The sequence below is a fragment of the Anomaloglossus baeobatrachus genome, chromosome 4 (assembly GCF_048569485.1).
Source record: "Anomaloglossus baeobatrachus isolate aAnoBae1 chromosome 4, aAnoBae1.hap1, whole genome shotgun sequence".
NCBI lineage: Eukaryota > Metazoa > Chordata > Amphibia > Anura > Aromobatidae > Anomaloglossus > Anomaloglossus baeobatrachus.
The window spans coordinates 585,117,227-585,142,732 of NC_134356.1; the positions used below are offsets into that span (position 1 = coordinate 585,117,227).

A 25,506-nucleotide genomic window follows, 5' to 3' on the forward strand; every position below is an offset into this window, starting at 1 on the left:
GCAGCACTAAATGCATTAGCTATTAATCAATGAGTTTTAAGTAAAAAAAAAAGGTCTGGATTGTTGTTCACCACGTCTGCGGCACGTCAAGAGAGAAAAGATCTATAGCAGCAAAGACAAATGGTTCTCGTACCTGACATGCAGTAAATGGTTTGATCCTCCAGAGGAAAGGAGGGATGTCGAGAACAGAAATCTGGATGCTGAAGGTATTCCCCTTGAAATGTAGCAACTTTGGTTCTTCCAGCAGCTGTCCACCTTGATGCCTCTCATCAGAAAGCACTTCCTGCAACGGGAACGGGAGAAATCAATAAGAGGAAGAACCCACGGGGTTTTATAAGGTGCCTGAGTGGCATTTGGAATAATGTCATCTTCCTTGGCGAGTAATATTAAAATGATCATAAAATGGATAGAAAGACAAAAGACTCATCCTATTAGTGTCAGTCCCGGCCACATTATGCTCCGGCTGTCTCTTTGCTGTAATGGAATGCCGGCAGAATCCTAATACCAGGCTCACGTATCGCCGACACAGCCGCAGCCCTGACTAACTCAAGCAATGGCTGCTGATACACTTCCATACCTAATTGCATTATAACAGCAGATGTGGCAGAGCCGAACTTATTAACGGTTTGGGGCTGCTGATCCCTCTGGATAGTGTAATGCAGAAGGTATAAACCCATATAACGGCCCCATTACATAATCATCCACTTAAGAGCTTGCAGGAATCACTGGTCTGTGCAGGCACAGCAGCCATCGGACGAGCAATCATTGTCATCCTCAGTACATCTCAATGTGTAAACAAGCGATGTGCTGCCGACAAAAACCAGACTGTATTGAGGCCAGTGAGGATATTAAAGGGGTGGTTCACTACTTAGTTTTCTAAGCCACATTGAGATAATGTTGAGAGACAAGACTTCTCTCAAATACCTTGTGTTGGCAATAGTGCCTGTGAGCGGCGCTACTGCAGTCCACTCACCCCCATCGTGTCACCCTCTGATGTCCGATGATGTCACGTCAACTTCCAGTTGACCTGACATTACCAAGGCGGTATCCAGTCTCTGTGAGTGATTGGCTGTGGGCGGAAACTCACTGCTCATCACAGCCCAGCATCGCTCCTGCTTGCGGCGCTCTGCAGAGAAGGAGGAGGGAGCAGGGAGGTACTGGACTGTGATGAGAGGTGAAACGCCACCCACAGCCCAATCATTCAGGAAGACTGGAGCCCACTTCAGTGGTGTCAGTTCAATTGGAAGTTGACAGGACATCACTGGACATCAAAGATCACGGAACCTGGGGCCACGCGAAGGGGATGAGCGGACCGCAATAGCGCCACTCACAGGCACTATTGCCAACACAAAGTATTTGAGAGAAGCCTTGTTTTTCAATGTTATATCAATATGGCCAGTAATGCTAACTAGTGAACCACCTCCCAATCGTTCACCTAAATCAATGGGTTATATCTTTGATTGACACTCGTTATAAAATGATATCTATGTATGTAAGCCGACGACGTTCTAGGGAAGGAGCCTCAGCTACCTCCAATCACTGCTCATTACTTCAGCTAGTGGCATATTGGCATATATAGTGCAATCCCAGTTGACGATCAATTCTGTCAACGAATATCGCCTCCTGTGATGGAATTGCGGGGTGCCGAAGGGTTGGCATGTTAGCCAGAAGCCTACTGAACGCCACCTTAGTACACCTAAAATATGAACCCAAGCCTCCATAGGAGATTGCTGTTTGTAACTAAGTACTCTGTTTACTTAAGTCAAGTAGAGGGAACTAGAAAAAAATTGTAAAAAGTAAGAGAAAAATAATTGTATGAAGTAGTTATGAAATTTCAGTAAGTGTGTTCAATACTTTTTCCCTGTATCATTTCTCATTATTACTCTTAAATTAATTTCTGGGCATCTATAGTTTGATATCTTCACCTATGTGGATTGGATGGGTTGTTACTAGGGATGATCGAATATCACAAATATTCAGCAATATTCGGCTTCGCGAATATTCGACGAATAGGTCGCCGCTATGCGAATATTCGATGCGCAATGTAAGTCAATGGGAAGCCCGAATAGTTGCTATTCGGCAACTATTCGGGTTTCCCATAGACTTACATCGCACATCGAATATTCGCAAATAGTCGAATAGCGGCAACCTATTCGTCGATATGGACATAGCCGAATATTTGAGGTATTCGATCATCTCTAGTTGTTACCGACATCTGGTGAGAAATTCATGTCAATAGCACCTTTAGAAATATATTTACTTAGAAAATTGTGACGTGATCAATACTTATTTCACCCACTCTATCTATAGATAGATAGATAAAGAGATAGAGAGAGATATGATAGCTGATAGAGACAGTATATCACAAAAGTGAGTACACCCCTCACATTTTTTATATATTTTATTATGTCTTTCCATGGGACAAAACTGAAGATCTGACTAATACAATGTACAAGGTGGCCATAAAATTACCTACGGTGTTTGGAGCCGTGTGCAAACTGACCCAGTGGACAGAATTGGCTGAAAATTGTTATGTATGCTCTTCAAGGCATGGGGAAACAGAAGGCATCTTAGAAAAATTTTTATACCAAAACTCCCCACCAGGTGAAAAAGTGGTGCTGTTTAGTGTGCGAGTCTTGCAACTCAGTCTGCAAGATGCCTGTCTCTTTGCTGAATTGTGCGCTGTTGTGGTTGTTTTATGAGAATGTCAGGAATGCTCCAGCTGCACTGAGAGCTTTTTGATTTTGAAAGACCTTCAGACGTAGTGGTCCAATGGCTGTTAATTTGCTGATAAAGATGATGACACATTTTAAGGCAGCAGGGTTACTGAGTGTTCAGCCAGGGTGCGGGAGACGACCGGTAAGCAGACAGATTGTGGAGGATATTGCCACTGCTGTCGTGGAACAGGGCACGAACAACCCTGCTGGGAACAGCAATGGCGCAGTGTTTTCAGGCAATTGGGGCTCCCATACAGCACAGTTTGGAAAGTTCTCCGAAAGTTCTTGCGGGCATACCCGTACAAAATTAGCCATCATCATCAACTTCTTCCTCATGACAATGATGCCTGCCTGTTCTGAGTGGAACCTGACTTGTTAAACCACTGTATAGTCTTGGCCACCTTGCTGCAGATCAAGTTCAGGGTATACTATTGACAATCTTCTTATGGTCTTGGCCATCATTATGTAGAGTCTCCTGATGAAGATTTGGATTGAAATGTGTGCCAAGGCTGTAGGGGAGCACAATCATATCTAAATGTAAGTTTCACACAGTGACAATTGGTGCCTGTATGCTTTGGGTTAAATCTGATAGTGATTTGTTGCTGTGCTATCAAACTTGGCTTTGTGCCTAGAATATTTGGGTATATTAATAGCAATATTTATCACTGCTTGGATTTTTCTTAATATAGTTGATTAGCAGTGACATTTTTAAGGGGCCAGTGTCACCTTTATTTCTAGTATTTTTTTTACTTTACTATAGTATGATGTGTGTCCCCTAAGTGTATTTTTGTCAGCTTTCATTTGTTTATGAATTTTATGGTATGATGTAATATTTAATGTATATGAATCAATAAAATAATTTTATGTGATATAATATACTCATTTTCTTTGGTTGTTTAAGATCAGTTTTTGTTGAGGTACCGGTGTATAGATTAGTGTAATTAGGGTAATTTTGCTTGTGTATACTCAACTTTATGTAAAGCAACAATTCCTTTTTTCAGATCCTCAGAGAATTTTTTGCCATGAGGAGCCATGCTGAACTTCCAGTGACCAGTAAAGCCTGCTTTACACCATACGATTAAGCATACGATATCGTATGCAATCGGCCCCGCCCCATCCGTACAGTTAGGTCCAGAAATATTTGGACAGTGACACAATTTTCGCGAGTTGGGCTCTGCATGCCACCACATTGGATTTGAAATGAAATCTCTACAACAGAATTCAAGTGCAGATTGTAACGTTTAACCTCATAACGACGGCCGTACGACTTAAAGCGGCGGCAAAACAGGGTACTTATTCTGTTCCGCCGCTTTAAAGCGGCGGCCCGAAAAAACCCTGTAGCGCCCCCCAGCGACCGAAAATCTCGGGGGTTTCAGCTACCGGGGGTAGCTGAGACCCCCCAGATTATGAATCGGGGTGTTTTTTTTGGACCCCGATCATGTGATCGGCGGTATACACTGTATACCGACGAACACATGAAAAAAAAAGAAATGGCCGGTAAAACTGATTTCTTTTTCATCTGACATGATCAAACATGTCAGATGAGAAAGAAATCTAACCCCCTAGTGCCCCCAAAGCCCCCGGTACCGGAGAGTCCCCCCACCCCCACCCCTACCCCCACCGGACATCCAAAATGGCGCCGAAGCGCACAGAAAACTGCCGCCGGCGCCGGCTCTGCAGTCATTTCCCTCCGATCTGAAATGATCAAACATTTCAGATCGGAGGGAAATGTCCTCCCCCTGACCCCTCCTCCGGTCCACCGGAGCCCTCTGGTCACCGGAGCCCCCTCCGGTTCTCCAGAGCCACCACCCCCCTCCCCCCTCCGGAGCGTGGAAGATGGCGGCGCACAGCGCGCGGCCGCCTTCATTCTGCTCTTTCTGCCGCATGTGACACGTCACATGCGGCAGAAAGGTGTCCCCAGGTCCCACTAGGTCACCCCCCGTCACCCCCCCCCCCAAGCCCCCGGTTATACGTTACCTGTCTGCCGCTCCGGGCCCGCGATCGCCGCCTCCTTCTTCAATGCTGGCGGCGCATGCGCAGACAGCGGCTGTCAGCTGGATCCCTGCAAGCAGGGATCCTGCTGACGTCGCTGATGCACAGGCTCCACTGTGGACCGGGGGAGGGTGAGTGCAGTGATCTGCAGCCACACTCCTCACATGGAGAGGCTGCTGTTCCAGAAAATGGGGGGTACGTTCTGTGGTGCCCCTCATATTCTGGAATGAGGTTACTGCAGGTCACTCTGCCCTAGGTTGGACCGGGGCAGTGTGAGTGCAGTATTCTCAGATTACTGCACCCACACTGCTCATGGAGAGCTTGCTCTTCCAGAAAATGGGGGATACGTTCCCTGAACGTGCCCCCCATATTCTAGAAGATCCAGAGTCGGCGCGGGACCTCCAAAATGGATTACAGCGACCGGAATTTCTTTATTTTCAATAAATTGGTAAAAGAGGAATGTTTCGGGGAGTGTTTTTTCAAATAAATTTTTTTTTTGTCTTTTTTTTTTCTATTACTGACTGGGTTAGTGATGTCGGGTATCTGTTCAGATGCCGTGACATCACTAACCCCAGGGCTTGATGCCAGGTGACATTACAGCTGGTATCAACCCCATATATTACCCCGTCTGCCACCGCACCAGGGCGCGGGATGAGCTGGGGCGAAGCGCCAGGATTGGCGCATCTAATGGATGCGCCACTTCTGGGGCGGCTGCGGCCTGCTATTTTTAGGCTGGGAAGAGTCCAATAACCATGGCTCTTCCCACCCTGAGAATACCAGACCCCAGCTGTCCGCTTCACCTTGGCTGGTGATCTAATTTGGGGGGGACCCCACGTTTTTTTTTTTTTTTAAAAAACGCCTGGGGAGCCCTCCAAATTGATCACCAGCCAAGGTGAAGCTGTCAGCTGTGGTTTGCAGGCTACAGCTGTCTGCTTTACCCTAGCTGGCTATCAAAAATAGGGGGGACCCCACGTCGTTTATTTTAATTATTAATTTTTTGGGGGGCTAAATACAAGGCTAGGCACCCTTTAGTGCCACATGAAAGGCACTAAAGGGCGCCAGCTTAGAATATGCAGGGGAATGGGACGTTATATTTGTTTGACATCTATCCATTCATCCATTGTAGCATTTTACGCTGTGTGCCCACAATCAGGATTTGCAGCGTTTTGGGCGCAGAGTGTTTTCCCTGTGTCCATAATGCTGCGTTGTGCAGTAGAAGCACAGTGGAAGGATTTTTAGAAATCCCATGCCCAATGTGCTTCTTTTCTCCGCAGCATAAACCGACCTGTGGCGCAGCTTCCCGAGCCTCAGCATGTCAATTTATGCTGCGGAGATGAGTGTTCTCTGCAGGTAGCATAGAGCTCCACAGCGGCCTGAACCCAAATCGTGGGCTTGGGCAGCTGCGTTCTCCCGTGGACAACACTCACATCTCTGCAGGAGGCTGACACTGTGTACTAGATGCCGTGTCGCTGGATCATGGCCACAGAGCCTAACAGTGAGACATTTGTTGCTACAGCAACATTTTTGTGAAGTACCTGTGGATTCAAAATGCTTACTATACTCCTGAATAAAATCCAGTTTCCAAAATGGGGTCACTTGTGGGGGTTTTCTGATGTATAGGTACCCAAGGGGCCCTGCTAATGTGACATGGTGCGCGCAATTTATTTCAACTTTTCCAGAATTCAAATGGTACTCCCTCCATTCCAAGCCCTCCCATTTATCCAAACAGAGGTTTTTGGCCACATGTGGGGTATCCCTGTGCTCATAAGACATTGGATAACAACCTGTGGGGTCCACGGTTTGTTGTTGTCTCTTGAAAAAGTGAGAAATTTGATGCTAAAGCAACAGTTTTGTGAAAAAAATGAAAATTTTCAATATGGCAACCTAAGCTTATCAAATTCTGTGAAGTATTCGTGGATTCATACTGCTCACTATACACCTTGATAAAAGCCTTGAGGTGTCTTGTTTCCAGAATGAAGTCACTTGTGGGGGACCGCCACAGTTTAGGCACCTCAGGGGCTCTCCAAATGCAACCTGGCGTCCGCTATTGATTCCAGCCAATTTTGCAGTCAAATGGCACTCCTTCCCTTCCGAGCCCTGCCATGCGCCCAAACAGTTGATTTCCACCACATATAAGGTATCGCCAAACTCAGGAGAAATTGCACAATAAATGTTATGCTGAATTTTTTCCTTTTACTCTTGTAAAAAAAAAAGCTACCTGGTTGAAATAACAATTTTGTGGTAAAATTTTATTTTTTTTTTTCATGGCTCAACGTTATAAAATTCTGTGAAGCACCTGAGGGTTCAGGGTACTCACCAAACATCTAGATAAATTCCTTGAGGGGCCTAGTTTCCAAAATGGGGCCACTTGTGCGGGGTTTCTGCTGTTTAGGTACCTTAGGGGTCCTCCAAATGTGACATGGTGCCCGCAATCTTTTTCAGCCAAATTTCCTTTCTAAAATTCAAATATTGCTCCTTTCGTTCCAAGCCCTCCCATTTGTCCAAACAAAGGTTTCAGACCACATGTGAGGTACCACCGCGCTCATAAAAAAGTGGTTAACAAACCTTGAGGTCAAATTTTTGGAATTACCTCTTGAAAAAGTGAGAAAATTGATGCTAAAGCAACATTTTTGAGAAAATTATTAAAATTTTCAATATGACAACGTAACGTTAACAAAATCTGTGAAGTACCTGTGGATCTAAAATGCTCACTATACCCCTAGATAGAAGCCTTGAGGGGTCTAGTTTCCAAAATGGCATCACTTGTGAGGGGTTTCTTCTGTTTAGGTACCTTAGCGGACCTGTAAATGCAACATGGTGCCCGCAATCTATTTCAGCCAAATTTGCTTTCCAAAATTCAAATATTGCTCCTTCTGTTCCGAGCCCTCCCCTTTGTCCAAACAGAGGTTTCTGACCACATGTGGGGTATCGGCGCGCTCATAAGAAAGTGGGGAACAAGTTTTGAGGTCCATTTTGTTGTGTTATTTCTTCTAAAAGTGAATAAATTTGGGTTAGAGCAACATTTTTAGGTAAAATTTAATTTTTGCTTTTTTTCATTCCACATTGCTTTTGTTCATGTGAAGCACCTGAAGGGTTAATAAACTTCTTGAATGTGGTTTTGAGTACTTTGGGGGGTGCAGTTTTTAGAATGGTGTCACTTTTGGGTATTTTCTGTCATCTAGGCCTATTGAAGTCACTTCAAATGTGATGTGGTCCCTAAAAAACTGGTTTTGTAAATTTTGATGTAAAAATGAGAAATTGCTGATAAACTTTGAACCCCTCTAACTTCCTAACAAAAAAAAATTTTGTTTCCAAAATTGTGCTGATGTAAAGTAGACATGTGGGAAATGTTATTTATTAACTATTTTGTGTCACAGAAATCTCTGGTTTAACGGTATAAAAATTCAAAAGTTGAAAATTGCTAAATTTTCAAAATTTTTGCCAATATTCAATTTTTTTCATAAATAAACACAAAAAATATTGTCCTAAATTTGGTACTAACATGAAGTCCAATATGTGACGAAAAAACAATCTCAGAATCACCGGGATCCGTTGAAGCGTTCCAGAGTTATAACCTCATGAAGTGACACTGGTCAGAATTGCAAAATTTGGTCTGGTCATTAAGGTGAAAATTAGCTCCGTCACTAAAGGGTTAATTTGAAGGTTTGAACAAAAATATCTGATAGAAATTGTAGGAATTGTACACATTTCTTTACAAACACTCCACATTTTAGGAGGTCAAAAGTAATTGGACAAATAAACCAAACCCAAACAAAATATTTTTATTTTCAATATTTTGTTGCGAATCCTTTGGAGGCAATCACTGCCTTAAGTCTGGAACCCATGTACATCACCAAACGCTGGGTTTCCTCCTTCTTAATGCTTTGCCAGGCCTTTACAGCCGCAGCCTTCAGGTCTTGCTTGTTTGTGGGTCTTTCCGTCTTAAGTCTGGATTTGAGCAAGTGAAATGCATGCTCAATTGGGTTAAGATCTGGTGATTGACTTGGCCATTGCAGAATGTTCCACTTTTTTGCACTCATGAACTCCTGGGTAGCTTTGGCTATATGCTTGGGGTCATTGTCCATCTGTACTATGAAGCGCCGTCCGATCAACTTTGCGGCATTTGGCTGAATCTGGGCTGAAAGTATATCCCTATACACTTCAGAATTCATCCGGCTACTCTTGTCTGCTGTTATGTCATCAATAAACACAAGTGACCCAGTGCCATTGAAAGCCATGCATGCCCATGCCATCACGTTGCCTCCACCATGTTTTACAGAGGATGTGGTGTGCCTTGGATCATGTGCCGTTCCCTTTCTTCTCCAAACTTTTTTCTTCCCATCATTCTGGTACAGGTTGATCTTTGTCTCATCTGTCCATAGAATACTTTTCCAGAACTGAGCTGGCTTCATGAGGTGTTTTTCAGCAAATATAACTCTAGCCTGTCTATTTTTGGAATTGATGAATGGTTTGCATCTAGATATGAACCCTTTGTATTTACTTTCATGGAGTCTTCTCTTTACTGTTGACTTAGAGACAGATACACCTACTTCACTGAGAGTGTTCTGGACTTCAGTTGATGTTGTGAACGGGTTCTTCTTCACCAAAGAAAGTATGCTGCGATCATCCACCACTGTTGTCATCCGTGGACGCCCAGGCCTTTTTGAGTTCCCAAGCTCACCAGTCAATTCCTTTTTTCTCAGAATGTACCCGACTGTTGATTTTGCTACTCCAAGCATGTCTGCTATCTCTCTGATGGATTTTTTATTTTTTTTCAGCCTCAGGATGTTCTGCTTCACCTCAATTGAGAGTTCCTTAGACCGCATGTTGTCTGGTCACAGCAACAGCTTCCAAATGCAAAACCACACACCTGTAATCAACCCCAGACCTTTTAACTACTTCATTGATTACAGGTTAACGAGGGAGACGCCTTCAGAGTTAATTGCAGCCCTTAGAGTCCCTTGTCCAATTACTTTTGGTCCCTTGAAAAAGAGGAGGCTATGCATTACAGAGCTATGATTCCTAAACCCTTTCTCCGATTTGGATGTGAAAACTCTCATATTGCAGCTGGGAGTGTGCACTTTCAGCCCATATTATATATATAATTGTATTTCTGAATATGTTTCTGTAAACAGCTATCACTGTCCAAATATTTCTGGCCCTGACTGTATGTGCGGTACGTTCAATTTGTTGAAAGTGTCGCACAAACGATTCTTTCCTGTCACACGTACTTACCCGTCCATACAACCTCGATGTGGGAGGTGAACGTCCACTTCCTGGAGTGGGAGGGACGTTCGGCGTCACAGTGACGTCACGCGGCAGCCGGCCAATATAAGCGGAGGGGCGGAGATGAGCGGGACGTAAACATCCCGCCCACCTCCTTCCTTCCGCATAGCCGGCCGGGAGTTGCAGGACGCAGGTAAGATCTGTTCATCGTTCCCGGGGTGTCACACACTGCGATTTGTGCTACCCCGGTTACGATGAACAATCTGACGTTCAATTTTTAGGAATTGAACGACGTGCGTGCGATGAACGTTTTACTGTTCAATTGCAATCGCACGTAGCTGTTACACGCTACAATGTAACTTACGATGCCGGATGTGCGTCACTTACGAGGTGACCCCGCCGACACATTGTAAGATATATCGTAGCGTGTAAAGCGGCCTTAAGAGAGAGTGTGGGAGAGATAACACCAAATGTACCACTCCTGCCCTCATTCATACCCGAAACCTTGCAACACTGATAAGTCACTTGATACTGAAACAACACTAATAAGTCACATAATACTGGGGAGGGAAAATGGTTAACTGGGCACAATTTGGCCATTTCCTCTTAGGGGTGTACTTACTTTTGTTCTCAGTGGTTTAGACATTAATGGCTGTGTGTCGCGTTATTTAGAGGTCACCAAATTTACACTGTTATACAAGCTGCACACTGACTACTATACATTGTATCAAAGTGTCAGATCCTCAATGTTGTCCCATGAAAATATATAGTAAACTATTTACAAAAATGTGAGGGGTGTACTCACTTTCACCATTTTCTGTATGTATTTATATATACATATATACAATTATAAACAATGGTGGAATTGAGTTTCACCCCAGTACAGGATGTATTTATGGTAAAATTAATTTTGTCATTCAAACTGCAACTCTTTCGCCAAAAAAAAGCAAACCCTCATCTGGAAATATCCATGGGAGAACTGAAAAAAGGTTATGGCCCTTGAAAGAAGACGAAGACAAGAAGGAAGTGCGGATATGAAAATTCACTGCGTGAATAAGGGGTTAAAATAACTATTACTAAAAGTGATGTTGGCGTGACTTACACCGTATGACTCCCTGCGCTAAATGAGAGATAACACGGTTATTGAGGAGCTGAAGCTTTTCGATTCGATACAGTTTACGATAGAGGAATGTGTTATCTGCGGTTCTCATAGCGGAGCAGGTACACCGACGGCCTTATATTAAATCTGAGCAGGCTCCAAAGACCCAGAGAAGTAACACACTTAGCACTGCTCTGTCCATTTTATATCATTCATTCTAACACGAAGAAAATAATGTCGTAACCTAATGATAGCTCTATACCATTAAATAGATTTCTGTAAATTGTCTGAGGCAAGGCCTTCCTACATCAGCAAAAGTCAGCATCTTATAGCTATTATGGAGCGAAGGAAGCATTATTATAACCACAAAGCCACAAGGTAAATTACAGCATTAAAGCGAAGCTGTCATCAGCTTTTTGTCATGTAATCTAAGAGCTGGATGATGTAGGGGTTGAGAGCCTGATTGCAGTGATGTGTCACCTACTAGGCTGCAGGTGTAGTAGGTGTAGCACATTTCTTTACATTATGATGAGATGTCTTTGTCCGTTTGGTTGTGGCAGCATGGGTATCTGATACAGGTTGTATACTGAATACTTTTGGGTGATATATGCTATGAATTATAATTACCTATCGGATCCCAGTGACATAGATTATTTCCAGCCTTGATGTCTTTTTTGAGGGCTTTTATATGTGGATAATCTTCATGACTGTTTATGCCTGGTGTAGATATTGTATCCACTGTTTATTTATTGCTGCATACGGACTTTGCTCATGACAACCTTATTCTATTTATGCTGAATTTATGATGGATGGCACTTTGTTTTTAATATGTTTTTATCTTTTTGTCTAAATAAACGTATGAAAATGTAAGTATATTAGTGAGTGGAGTGCATTTCTTAGCCCAAACCTGTTTCTTCTTTTTTCACCTACTAGGCTGTGTGTTGAATAAAATCAGTGTTTTATCAGCAGGAGACTATCACAATAGGGCCAGGTATCAATAGTCCTCCTGCTCTGTGTAACCCATGTCCCACCACCGATTTGTGGTTTTCTGCCAATTTGCAATATACAAAGAAAGCTGCCAATCAATGGTTTAAACAAGATGATACAGACCTATATCTGCAGGAGAGAAAACTGCACGAAGCACACCATTAATTGACATCACTGGAATCAGGATCTCTACCCCTACATCACTGTGTTCTCAGAATACTTAGCAAAAACCTGCTGTCATACAGAGTTTTGCACAAACTTCGCCGACTGTCATGGCGACGTTGGGTTCTTTTCCTATTGCAGATTCTGACACTCTGCCAGATGGTATCTCTGGTGTTTTGGTTCAACATAGGCAGACTCAAACATCAACCTGATGTTTGCTGATTTATAGGCAGACTAGCAAGAGTTAATCTCTGCTAGTCTGTTTGCTCCTTTGATCACATGTTGTGGGGAGGTCTATCACATCTGCATCTCTTCTATTTATGCTGGTTGAATCCTTCCACCCATTCCAGCTATAGTTTGTTCTATGTTGGTCTGTGAGCTTTGGTGTCCCAGACTCTCTGGAGATTGTTGTGCGTATTGCTTGGTGCAGTTGTGGATGTTACACCCTGTTGTTTTGTAGCTTCCCTCCTGCCCTTTCGTTTCCTCCTGAATCTCTTTTTGTCTTATCCTGTGTGTGTGCATGCAGTGTGACAGAGTTTTGCTTTTCTCCTCTCTATCTTTATCTGTTGTTTCGTCACACTCCAGTCCTGTCCCTCCCTTGGGGGGAGGTATCAGATCAGAAGTGGTCAGGCGAAGGGCCAGGAAGGAGACTTAGGCCTCTCCACCATCAGGAGTATCACGGAGAATAGGGAAAGCATAGGGCCCCTAGCTTAATGGACAGCTTAGGAGCCCAGGTTCCCCACTTTGCCAAAGTCATTGTGACAGCTGCTGACAGATTTATGAACACTGGTTAGAGTTACATGTGTATGAATTCTAGATAACTACTTCTTTTAGTTACTAATATAGGCCTCTATGCGTTAAAGGGGTTTTCCAATTTTGGAAAACCCCTGTTGTCACGCTAAAGGTTTTTATTTCTTATAATAAAAAATGGTTTATTCACCCTTGCAAGGCTGTGTTTCTGCTAATAATTCCAGTTGCCAGTTATAGTCTCCAGTGCCTGCATCATGTCCATAGGATTGCAGCTAGTCAGTGAGCTCAATGAGATCAGCAGTCTTTACACAAGAAAAGCCGCTTGATAATTAGTGTGAAAAGCAGTTCAAGAGGCTAAAAATTAACTTTTAATCCTAATATCTTAAAAATCACTCTTAGGTGATATGTACCGTATTTTTTGGACCATAAGGCACACTTTTTTTGTTGGGGGAAAGTTGGGGGTGCGTCTTATAGGGCTGCGGCCAGGAACGAGGGTACTGCGGTGGAGCGGGTCATCGGGGGCACGAGCAGGCAGCAGCAGCCCCTGCCGTGACCACGTGGGCCCGCTCATTACATATGCACGCCCATCCTCCCGCCCATCTCTCAGCGCAGAAGCCGGGCCCGGCGCTGACAGGTGGGCAAGAGGACGAGCGGGGACGCGCGCATAGTAAAGAGCCGGTCCGCATGATCACCCCTGGCAATTACAGCCTGGAGTGATCATGTGTGGCTGCATTCACTGCCCCCCGCGTGTCATCATCAGCGCGGGGTGCAGTGAATCAGTGTACTCACCCGTCCCCGTGTGTGGAGCCGTCCCCCTGCAGCATGCGATGTATTCCTGTCTGTGCTGGTCAGGTGATCTGTGCTGATCAGCTGATCGGCACAGACAGGAAGACATCGCGATGCTGCAGGGGAACGGCTCCACACACACAGGTCAGCAGTGCAGAGAGGAAGATGATCGGTGCTGGAGGGAGTGAGGAACAGGTGAGTATAAACGTTTATTTTTTTTCTCTGTGCTATAGGATACAGGCCATATACCAGGATGGTATATGAGCACGATGGGGGCATATAGCAGGATGGGAGTATATGAGCAGGCTGGATGGGGGGTATATGAACAGGATGGGGGTATATGAACAGGATGGGGGTATATGAACAGGATGGCAGTATATGAGCAGGATGGGGGTATATGAGCAGGATGGATGGGGGAATATGAACAGGATGGGAGTATATGAACAGCATGGGGGTATATGAACAGGATGGGGGTATATGAAGAGGATGGGGGTATATGAACAGGATGGGGGTATATGAAGAGGATGGGGGTATATGAACAGGATGGGGGTATATGAACAGCATGGGGGTATATGAACAGGATGGGGGTATATGAAGAGGATGGGGGGTATATGAACAGGATGGGGGTATATGAAGAGGATGGGGGTATATGAACAGGATGGGGGTATATGAACAGGATGGGGGTATATGAAGAGGATGGGGGTATATGAAGAGGATGGGGGTATATGAAGAGGATGGGGGTATATGAAGAGGATGGGGGTATATGAACAGGATGGGGTATATGAACAGGATGGGAGTATATGAGCACGATGGAGGCATATAGCAGGATGGAAGTATATGAGCAGGATGGATGGGGGGTATATGAACAGGATGGGAGTATATGAACAGAATGGGGGTATATGAGCAGGATGGGGGTATATGAGCAGGATGGGAGTATATGAGCAGGATGGGGGTATATGAGCAGGATGGGAGTATATGAGCAGGATGGGAGTATATCAGCAGGATGGGAGTATATGAGCAGGATGGATGGGGGAAATATTAATAGGATGGATGGGGGGTATATCAATAGGATGGGGGTATATGAACAGGATGAGGGAATATGAGCAGGATGCTGGTATATGAGCAGGATGGGGGTTTATAGCAGGATCATATACAAGGCAGGAGGATCAATACCAGGATGGGGTACCTTAGTAGAGAATTTGGGGACATTACCCCATAACAGTGTCAGCAGCAGATCCTCGCCCCATAACAGTATGTCATGACCACATTTTTTTGCTTAAAGTTTTATTTTCCTATTTCCTCCTCTAAAACCAGGGTGCGTCTTATAGTCCGGTGCGTCTTATAGTCCGAAAAATACGGTAACCAAAAGCTCCCTGGTATTCTGACAGCTCAGAAACTACCACATGTTGGATAAAGTGGCAACCAAGGAGCCTAAAGATATAACAAAATAAAAAAACACATCAGACACAAACAAAAATTGAGTAGATTATTTCCCTCAAAGGGACAGTGGTCCATATAGTAAATATATAAGAAAATAATCAAAAAGAACTCAATATAAGAAACATAATGTTATATACTGGTCCTCAGAGGAGGAACTGACAGCACAGTTATAATCAATTCAGATGAGAATAATTTGAAACAATCTCACCCATATCGAGTAGCTTGGGGTGAGCTCAGCGGCTCAAATCAGCTCATGCCATCAACTAAGGTAGAGGTGCTGAGCTCACCGATTGACTGCAGTGTTACTGACGTGACATCTGCACTGCAGACAATATCAAGCATTGGGAGCAGTAGCAGGTACTATAATGATTCCTGGACCCAAGGAAAGTGAGTACAGCACAGATTGTTTATTTTTAAAAAAATTGCAGCTGGAAGACAAGGATTTTTCAAAACTGGAAAACACCTTTAATGGCATATAACACGAGTGCTATCTGATGTTTTATGGGCTTGCCCTCAGCCCAATGTTATACTATGGAGCACTGCTAACCAGCGCTTTTTTTCCTCATGTCCAGTGAGCATGAAAAAAAATCCTCCTTAATTAAAACCTTGGACCTCCGTCTCCAAGTCTTCTCTCATGCAGCACCAGTTTTCCGGAATGCTCTCTCCTGGGTGATCCGATTAGCACATAAACTCCACATTTTAAGAGTACTCTAAAAACACATCTCTTCAGACAGGCTATCACCTCATTCACTAATCTAACGCTCACCTTTGACCCCTTCTAATTTTTTTCTCAGAATCTAGTCCATCCTGTTCATCTGTCTCCACAATAGCACCTGGTATCTGTACTTAGATACTGGCTGATGATGGCTCATATACAGTAGCTTTAGATTATAATCCCTACTTATTATAATAATGGCTGTACCATACATAACAAACATGTTCTACCTATTGTGTCCCCATTTTTCCTTAGAGATTGTAGCTTGCGAGCAGGGCCATCACTCCTCCTGTAACTATTGAGCCATGTGCTACTCGGTAATGTCTTTATTATCTGTACATGCACTATTCAGTCATAAAGTAATGTGGAATATGTTTGTGCTATATAAATAAAATTATTAACAATTATTATTATTATTTATCATCTCCATAAATTAAAGTTACAGAAATGTTATATGTTGTGAATGTCAGTTATGCTTTGGCTGCTGGGAGGCTCCCTCTTGTGGCCAGGAATGGTTTGGACAGAGACCAGGTGTGTTGAGCAATGGGCATTTCCATTGCTAACTCTCTGCTTATTTAAATCCTGGTCTGATAGCAGGCTTTGCTGGATGTCAGTTGTTCTTTGTTCACCAGCCTGCTTCATTCTGCTCCACACCACATCTACATCAGATAAGTGCTTTGCTCTTTATTTGTTGTTTGGTTCTTTAACTCTTATCTGAGTTTGTCATTTGCTGTGGTTGTTTTCAATTTATTTGCATGCAGGGATTTTCCCTCTCAGTTGCTTAGCTGGGAAACTCCCTGCAGTTTTGTTTGGAGTATAGCTCCTATAAGTCCATAAGTCCATGTGTTTGTGGCTTTTTGAATTTGTAATGATTCTTGTTTTCTGTTCATTGGTATGACAAGAGCGCCTGGTATAGGACGGAGTGCAGATCGTGCGATCTGAGGACCTATTTGTACTATCAGAAATTTGGAATTTTGCAGGGTTTTTCTCTGGCCACCATCAGCCCCTTTCCTGTCCTTTCCTATTTTAGTAAGTGGACGCCTCACCTTTTGCTAATCCTATCATTATCTGTGTATTGTGTGTTTTCCTATATCACCGCAGTCTTTAAATGTGGGGGGCTTGCTATTCTTTGTCTATTTTCTGAGGCAGAGAGTTATTCATCTTTCCTTCCTTTAGGATAGCTAGTTCTCCGGCTGGGTTCGCAGTGCACAGGATGTTAGTTCACCCCTCGGCTACTTCTAGTGTTGATGGTTAGTAAGGGGATGGTGGCCAGATTAGTTGCCAATGCTCTTGTCACCTTTTACCAATGAGTTATGGTGGTCTTCCATGGTTCCGGATCATAACAGTTATAATTGTGAAGGTTTAGGCTATGAATCGTTTGTCGAGTGTAATATAATCAGATAATCTGTCCTTTGAATGTTTTATGTATTGCTTCTCTACATATACCTAATTGAAATATTAACGGAATGTATAACCAAAACAAATTATGCTTAGGGCTATGTAGAATAAGTTTTAGTTCATGAATAAATAACTAACATTCTTGAATGGAAGAGATACTTATCTGTAGTTTCAAATAAGTAACTGACATTGTTCTATTCATAGACTCTCGTCTTTGTCTAGATACACTTGAATGTTTTGCTAACAAATGTTGCTAAGACTGTTCAATCAAGGAATGAACTGTGCCCAAGCTAGTTGGTAGGTTAATAGATAACGTGGATGTACTGATTAAGCTATATATATATATGCTATGTATTGAATAGAAGGGGCATAAGAGCACTGTGCTTCTCCCGTATAGTGATACGTCTCTGTGTGGTCATTTCTCCTGATTCATCTGTGCAGTTCTGATTTGGAATCCTCCTCCGAGACCCTGAGAAAGACCCCCTGGAGTTTTCCCACAACATAATCTCTTATTACTTCAGCCCATGTTAATAGTACTACTAGAAAAGCTTTTCAATGAGAGCCTACATAATTGTCAAATCATATCAGATACCCTACTAATAATGTAAAACTCAGTCAGACACCAACATTTCCATGTTTTGGTCAATAATAAATTTACTTGAGAATGTACAATTTCTGTCTGGTTGCCTCTCACTCCTTGAGCCACTCACTCTATGGTACTGCTGACCAGACAGAAATCAAACTCTTCTGATTGTGCTGTCACCTCCAGTCTGCCTACACTGTATCACTATGAAATAAGAAGTGGGGACAAATAGCGCTTGTGCACTTTGGGAGGGAACTCATTGAGGTGGCCAACAGCATTGAAAAGATGGGGAGAATGTGGTGATGGTTACTAGTGATGGGCGAATAGTAACTGTGACGGGGTATGCGACAACGCAGGCAAGGACACCAGGCCGATGAACAATCCAACAAGTTATATTGCAGGCTGGGAGTGTGACGCCCTGGGCAAGCCAGGGGTCACAGGTCATCACACCACCACACCCTACACCCCAGTTAGGAACACCAAGGCTACCAAAATCCTTGTTGCCTTCCTCCAGGGGCTGATGTTCACACCAGGGGGTGGGCCAGGTGGTTGGCTCCACCCACCGAGGAGTACACAGCCCTGGAGGCGGGGGGAATCAGGCAGATAGAGGTTGGACAGGAAGAAGAACAGAGTCTAGCTGAGGGCTAGAGTGGAGGAGTAAAAGTGACAGTTGTAAAGCCTGAAGTTGGTCTGGGTGTGTGCCCCGGACAGTGACAGCAAGGTCAGCAGACGGCGGTGATAGTCTGCAGGGGAGATTGCTCGGAGGTTGCTGGAAGGACCGCGGACGGGTGGTGGCCCGGCAGTCTGGAGTATACGAAGAACAGTCAGCACCAGGGCAGGGGCCTTTCGGATCCCGGCAAGGCTAGGAGTCGCCATAATTTGCCAAATCCATCAGTGAAGGGGACGTCTGTCTCCTAACAACCAAGTCCCGATTGAAGGCAACCGTCCAACCGTAACAGAGAGACACCGCCACCACCAGGGCACCAGTTTCTCAGGGCCAGCGCCTGCGGGCAAAGTAGGGCTCTTCCGGCCCATATCCAAGCCGGGGAGCGGGTTACCGGTGGGAACCCATCGCAACCATTATCAACTTAGGTGCAGGACAGAGGGACCGTCACCGTCACCTACTGGGGAAAGCAAGTGCAGCCGTCCATGGGAACCGTCTTTCCAGCCGTGTGTTTTACCGAGAACTGTGTCATCGTCTCAGGCTGAGTGAGTACCACAGTGCCGCAAGGCACAGCGCTGCCCCCCCGCGTCCCTGCGCCCACCAAGCCCTGCATCTCCCACCTCACCCACTGGGCCCCGGGATCACCAACCCCTACCCACGGAGGGGCAACACAACAACTGGCTGCTCCATACCATCCCTCCCGGGATCCCCATACAGAGCAGCGGTGGTGTCAACAAATCACCACAACTGTGGGTGGCGTCACGGACAATAAACAATCCCCACACCCAAAAACCCCCTTTCACTCACGGGCGAGGAGCGCCGCTCGAGTCCCCAGGATCCGGCCCATCGCTCGAGCCACTGAGCAGCGGCAGGCCGCAGCAGCCGCGGCAGCCGGACCCGAGCAGCAGTGGGAATGCGCGGCGTCCCCTTCTCCGCCCGCGACAACTTGGCGTCACGAACAGGATCTTACCGCTCTGCCATTGGGTGGAGGTGCGCCTTGTGACCGCCGGAGGTATCCGGCTGAAAAATTTCGGAAGTCGCCATCTTTGGCGCGAAAAGTTCCCGCTCGAGCGTCTTCTCGAGTAGCAGAGGCGCGAAGGCCAAAACCCCGCCCCAATAGAGGAGGGGCCGGAAAAGAAGCTAAGGGGGACGCGATGGCGGCTGGACGCATGTGAAGGTGGCGGTACAAGCCGAAACGCTGAGACCCCCACCGTCCGCCGACCCTGGCAAGGAATGTCCGCCCCACCTAGTTATGCGGAGGCTATCGAGCTGGTGCCCGGCACAGCGGCATGGCTGAGGGCCCGAACGGCAGGGATCTGCCGCCACTACCGGAGCCAGATCTGCAGGCTGATGGAACAGTGGACCGCGGAGGTGGAGAACGTAGCTGCGGTTGCACGAGTATATGGAATGGAGGCCATGATGGAGGAGCTGGTGAGTGACCCACGCCCCTATGTCCCCGAGGGACCGGCCGCTGCGGCTGAGGGACCCGGTCTGCCCCTGGCCCCCACGCCACCTCCGTCCTCCTTACCCGTGCACCGTACTGCGCCTGGCCCGCCGGGTGTACACCCCTCCGTGACTGTGGCCGAGAGAGTAGCCAGCTTAGAGGCTATGACAGCTGGTAGCCACCCGTCTGGTGCAGAGGCCGATGATAGCAATTCCGGGCCTGACACCGAGCCCGTGTCGGAAGAGGATTAAGGAGTCGTCGCTCTGCATGGCGCGGAAGCCACCTATGTTCCCCAGAGTGGAAATAATGAGTATCGGGCGGCCCTTCCTCGCCGTGCTTGCTATGCCTTGGAGGGGCTGGTGCCCGTGTTCTTCCACCCAGAGCCGGGTGAGGAGGACGAAAGTGCACAGTAAGGGCAGCGGACGCCCGCTGCAGCCGTCCCCGTTGGGACCACCGCTGAGTTGTGTTTAAAAGTTTTAAAGATGATAAGCAAAAATGATAAAAGAAAATGATTACCGGAGCTTTACCTGATTTACCGTGATTGAGAAAACAGGCCGTTGCCGGCACCGTTGTCCCCGTGGGGACCGTTTAAAAAGTTTTGCATAGGAACTCCTATGGACAAGCCCGTGAACTTGCAGGGCAACCACAAACGTTAGTGGCTTGTAAATAAGTTGTTTTACCGTTACCGTTTCCGCAGTTGCCGCCTCCGGAGAGGCAGGTTGGAGGGAGGGCCCTCAGCAGAGCAGGCTGGGGCCCAGCCACCACAGGAACCGGTGGCTACCCTCTGGAGGGGAAGGACAGATCCCGCTCGGGTAACTTGTGCTGGACTTGGGTCAAGGGGTGCTGCCTGGGTTTTAGGGGCAGCATCAGGGCCAGGTTGCTTGGGTGGGAGAGAGCGGAGACCGTAACCGTAAACCGTTAGCAACGTTTAAGAAATGTGCCTCCCGATGTGGGATGTTGTCATAAGTTGTATGTGTGTTATGCTTTTTACCTTTTTCAGAAAATAAAACCGGTGTTGGACGGGCAGCCCGCGGACGGTCTGCATTTTGCTAAGGGGGAATGTGACGCCCTGGGCAAGCCAGGGGTCACAGGTCATCACACCACCACACCCTACACCCCAGTTAGGAACACCAAGGCTACCAAAATCCTTGTTGCCTTCCTCCAGGGGCTGATGTTCACACCAGGGGGTGGGCCAGGCGGTTGGCTCCGCCCACCGAGGAGTACACAGCCCTGGAGGCGGGAGGAACCAGGCAGATAGAGGGAGGAGTAAAAGTGACAGTTGTAAATCCTGAAGTTGGTCCGGGTGTGTGCCCCGGACAGTGACAGCAAGGTCAGCAGACGGCGGTGATAGTCTGCAGGGGAGATTGCTCGGAGGTTGCTGGAAGGACCGCGGACGGGTGGTGGCCCGGCGGTCTGGAGCAGTATACGAAGAACAGTCAGCACCAGGGCAGGGGCCTTATGGATCCCGGCAAGGCTAGGAGTCACCATAATTTGCCAAATCCGTCAGTGAAGGGTACGTCTGTCTCCTAACAACCAAGTCCCGATTGAAGGCAACCGTCCAACCGTAACAGAGAGACACCGCCACCGCCAGGGCACCAGTTTCTCAGGGCCAGCGCCTGCGGGCAAAGTAGGGCTCTTCCGGCCCATATCCAAGCCGGGGAGCGGGTTACCGGTGGGAACCCATCGCAACCATTATCAACTTAGGTGCAAGACAAAGGGACCGTCACCTACTGGGGAAAGCAAGTGCAGCCGTCTGTGGGAACCGTCTTTCCAGCCGTGTGTTTTACCGAGAACTGTGTCATCGTCTCAGGCTGAGTGAGTACCACAGTGCCGCAAGGCACAGCGCTGCCCCCCCGCGTCCCTGCGCCCACCAAGCCCTGCATCTCCCACCTCATCACTGGGCCCCGGGATCACCAACCCCTACCCACGGAGGGGCAACACAACAACTGGCTGCTCCATACCATCCCTCCCGGGATCCCCATACAGAGCAGCGGTGGTGTCAACAAATCACCACAACCGTGGGTGGCGTCACGGACAATAAACAATCCCCACACCCAAAAACCCCCTTTCACTCACGGGCGAGGAGCGCCGCTCGAGTCCCCGGGATCCGGCCCATCGCTCGAGCCACCGAGCAGCGGCAGGCCGCAGCAGCCGCGGCAGCCGGACCCGAGTAGCAGTGGGAGAGAGCGGCGTCCCCTCCTCCGCCCGCGACAAGAGCACAGAACATCCAATATCAATATTGTTCTTTAGAGTTCACAATGAGTCCTCAAAGTTCCAAGGGCACCACCCGGCAATCCGATGCCAGAGAACATGTAGAAGTAATCCTTGGAAGAAGTCAATGGATTCAACAGATGAGGGACACAACCCAATCCCATGTGACAGCCGATCTCCAATGTTTAATAGTCCATACACGGGCACCAGGACTTGCCACAGCAACAGATCCTAACCCATCACCAAACACAGCCTCGACTAACAAAACATGTGGCTGATTCCTCCACCTATCCTTAGATCTGCCCCCTGGATGGGCAGAAGTACTCACACCCACCCCTTTAACATTTGCTACTTGTAGCTCCTAATATAATGAAGTTTTCAGAACACAGTCTCCAGGGATTGTGTATTAGAAAAGCCCCCTGCATAGGAGAACAATATACATGCAACCCCCCCACCACATCAAGGACAATAGATACTGCTGCGAGCCTGATTACATTATGGTACAGGCTTGGGGGGACACACTGTTAGGCTGGGGCCAAATGGGGATTACTGTAATCCCCTCGCATGACACTCGGCTCACGCTGGCAGTACAGTAGAGCCGAGTGTCATGCGAGTGTCCCTGCGACTGAGGTCCCACCATGTGAGCAGACCTCAACTGCGGAGGGGCGGGCCGGCACTGAGGAGGGGCGGGAGGGATTTATCTCCCTCTCTCCTCCATAGCTATTGCCATTCTCGCACTGCACTCGTGGTAGACCGGTGTATTGCGAGTGCAGTGCAATTTTTCTCTCGCTCCATATGCTTGAATGGGTGCGAGAGAAAGAGTCTCGCATTACAGTTGCAGCATGCTGCGATTATTTTCTCGGTCCGATTAGGCCTGAGAAAAAAATCTCTCATGTGATCTGATACACAGGCTAATATTGATCAGAGTGGAATGCGATGTTTTATCACACTCCACTCATACCGATTTTCATGACGTGTGGCTTAGGCATTACAGTAACTATTCGTGTTCGGATTATTCGTAATGAATCCCAAAGTACTATTCCAGTACTCATCATGAATAATGGACCTAGTGCTAGTCAAGGAGGAACCTGAGTATTTTTCTTGCGGTGACGAATACTGGAATAGTACTCGGTATTCAGTAAGCATTATGCACACATGAATAGTTACTTTTCGCCCATCTGTAATAGTAACGAGTGAGCACAACACATGACAGAATCAACGTGACCAGGAGTTAGGGTAACACCAATGCCCCTTTGAGAAAGCTCCTGGAAAATCTGGCTCAGCGTGACCATCAAAAGGAGGAGAAAAACTGTGTGCACCCAATTATGAGCAAAGAGTCAACGCTGCCCCTCCGAAACAACATTCCTGCCTTAGAGCAACGTTACCTAACAATTTCTAGAAAGCAAAGGACTGATTTCAGCACATGTTAAGGGGAAAAACCATCTGCCGAAAAAAAAGCATTTCTTGTGTGTTCCTTCCTTCATGCAGAATGAGGCATCATATTTTTGTTATAATATTTTCTGTGAAAAGAAGCATGACTTGCCCATGGGCATGCTTGCCAAGTGTTGCCAACTCAGAGGTACAGCTCCAGCAATAAATGATTTGGCTCTGAAAGAGTTTCTACTTTTCAGAGTCAGCAAGCTGCAAAATCAAATTAGATTTTTTTGTGGCTTTTAAGAGGAAGCTGTCACCGTGAATCCCTATAATCTCTTGTTCTTGAGCAAGATCATTTACAAAATCTTTCGAATGAAATTCAATATTCGTGAAATAATATAGTCAATGTAGCCAAACAACAAAAGGACAGTAAACAATATATACTTAATACTTAAATAAAATACTATGATCTGGCAAGAGTGTGTAATTTTTACCAATTGTCTCTCTAGCAAAGGAGACAAACTCTAGCGCAGCGCCACCTATTGGAAGTAGCGATCCTAAAAGTCAAATGTGGATTTTTAACAATCCTTTGCATATGACCTAGGATATATAAGCCAGATCAGAATCCCAATTTGCAGACACGGTGTTTCGGGGTGCTTGCCCCTCGTCAGTGCAAAGTATGGGGTGTCTGATCTGGCTCATGAGAAGCTTTGTGGGGACCACGGGGGAACACTATTCTCCTTAAGGAGATTTTTACTATAAACCTATGGTGCCATGGAACAAAAATATTGAAAAGGATAAATAAACTTTTACAACTGATGATTATATTGTTATATTGTCATTAGAGGGGTTGTCCAGACTGATAAAAGTCTGCATTCCTCTGAATCCAGAGAGCACACAGTGCACACACTGTAAGGATTCACCGGTATTGCTGGAGAGAGTGGGCAGTGACGTGACCACAAGTATGAGATTTGCATACTTCCAGCCAAATTTCAATAACACATTCTTGGTTTTTCTCGGTACAGATAAACTGAGAGAGACAATCACGTCTTGTCCCCGCATATATGCAAATTGGATATATAATGTTCCTCTCACAGAGGAGTTAAGGGTGCTTTACACGCTGCAACATGGCTAGCAATCTTATTAGCGATGTAACACGCCAGATCGCACATACGATTCGCCGAGATCGCACATGTGACTGACGCTATAAAAAAATAAATAAATAAATAAATAAAAATTGACCTATGTGCGATCTCGGCAAATCTTATCTGCGATCTGGCGTGTCACATCACTAACGAGATTGCTAGCAATGTCGCAGCGTGTAAAGCACCCTTTAGAGGTGCAGTAATTAGGCAGTACACTAGGTGGCACTGAGGATACCTAGAGACTGAAGGAAGTCAGGCAGGCCGGGGTAAGAACTGAAAGGGCATGAAAAGACACAGGGAGCAGACAAGAGAGAGGTCGTCAGACAAGCCAGAGGTCATGTACCAGGAGAGTAAGTATAAACACAAGGGGCAGGCAGAAGAGTAGCCAGGGGTGAAAGCCAGGGTCAGGAGCCAGACGGGAATGGAGAAGTCTGAGGGGAGTAGACAGAGGCAATTCAGGGGTTAGTCTCGGGTCGAGTACCAAGATCAGTCACTATAATCAGGAGACAGGCACTTACCGCAACAAAGCCAAAAAATATCACTGCCGCCGCTCCGGGCATGAACTCCCCCAGATAAAGGAGAGCAACCGCCCGGAAGTGGCGTGTGTGAGTAAGATCTCAGGCATACAGCACGGTGCAGGGAGCGGTCCACCACAGGGCAGAGAATAACATGTGACCACACGCAGGAGAACCTAACAGAAGGTCTCGGTGCAGGAGCCACACCGCAAGTCAGGGCCATGACAGGATACTTGTGGTTATGTGACCACTCGCTCTCACCAATAATATGGGTGAATCCTTACAGTGTGTGCACTGC

General features: G+C 46.3%; 1 protein-coding gene across 3 annotated transcripts in view; it reads right to left on the bottom strand.

Annotated features, from left to right (window-relative positions):
- UNC5D (unc-5 netrin receptor D) overlaps positions 1 to 25,506 on the bottom strand; it is a 952,147-nt gene that overhangs the window by 101,361 nt on the left and 825,280 nt on the right. For all 3 annotated transcript variants that reach the window (XM_075346117.1, XM_075346118.1, XM_075346116.1), the window contains one exon: positions 134 to 283. In XM_075346117.1, the coding sequence (XP_075202232.1) occupies positions 134 to 283 (150 nt within the window). The remainder of the gene's footprint in view (positions 1 to 133; positions 284 to 25,506) is intronic.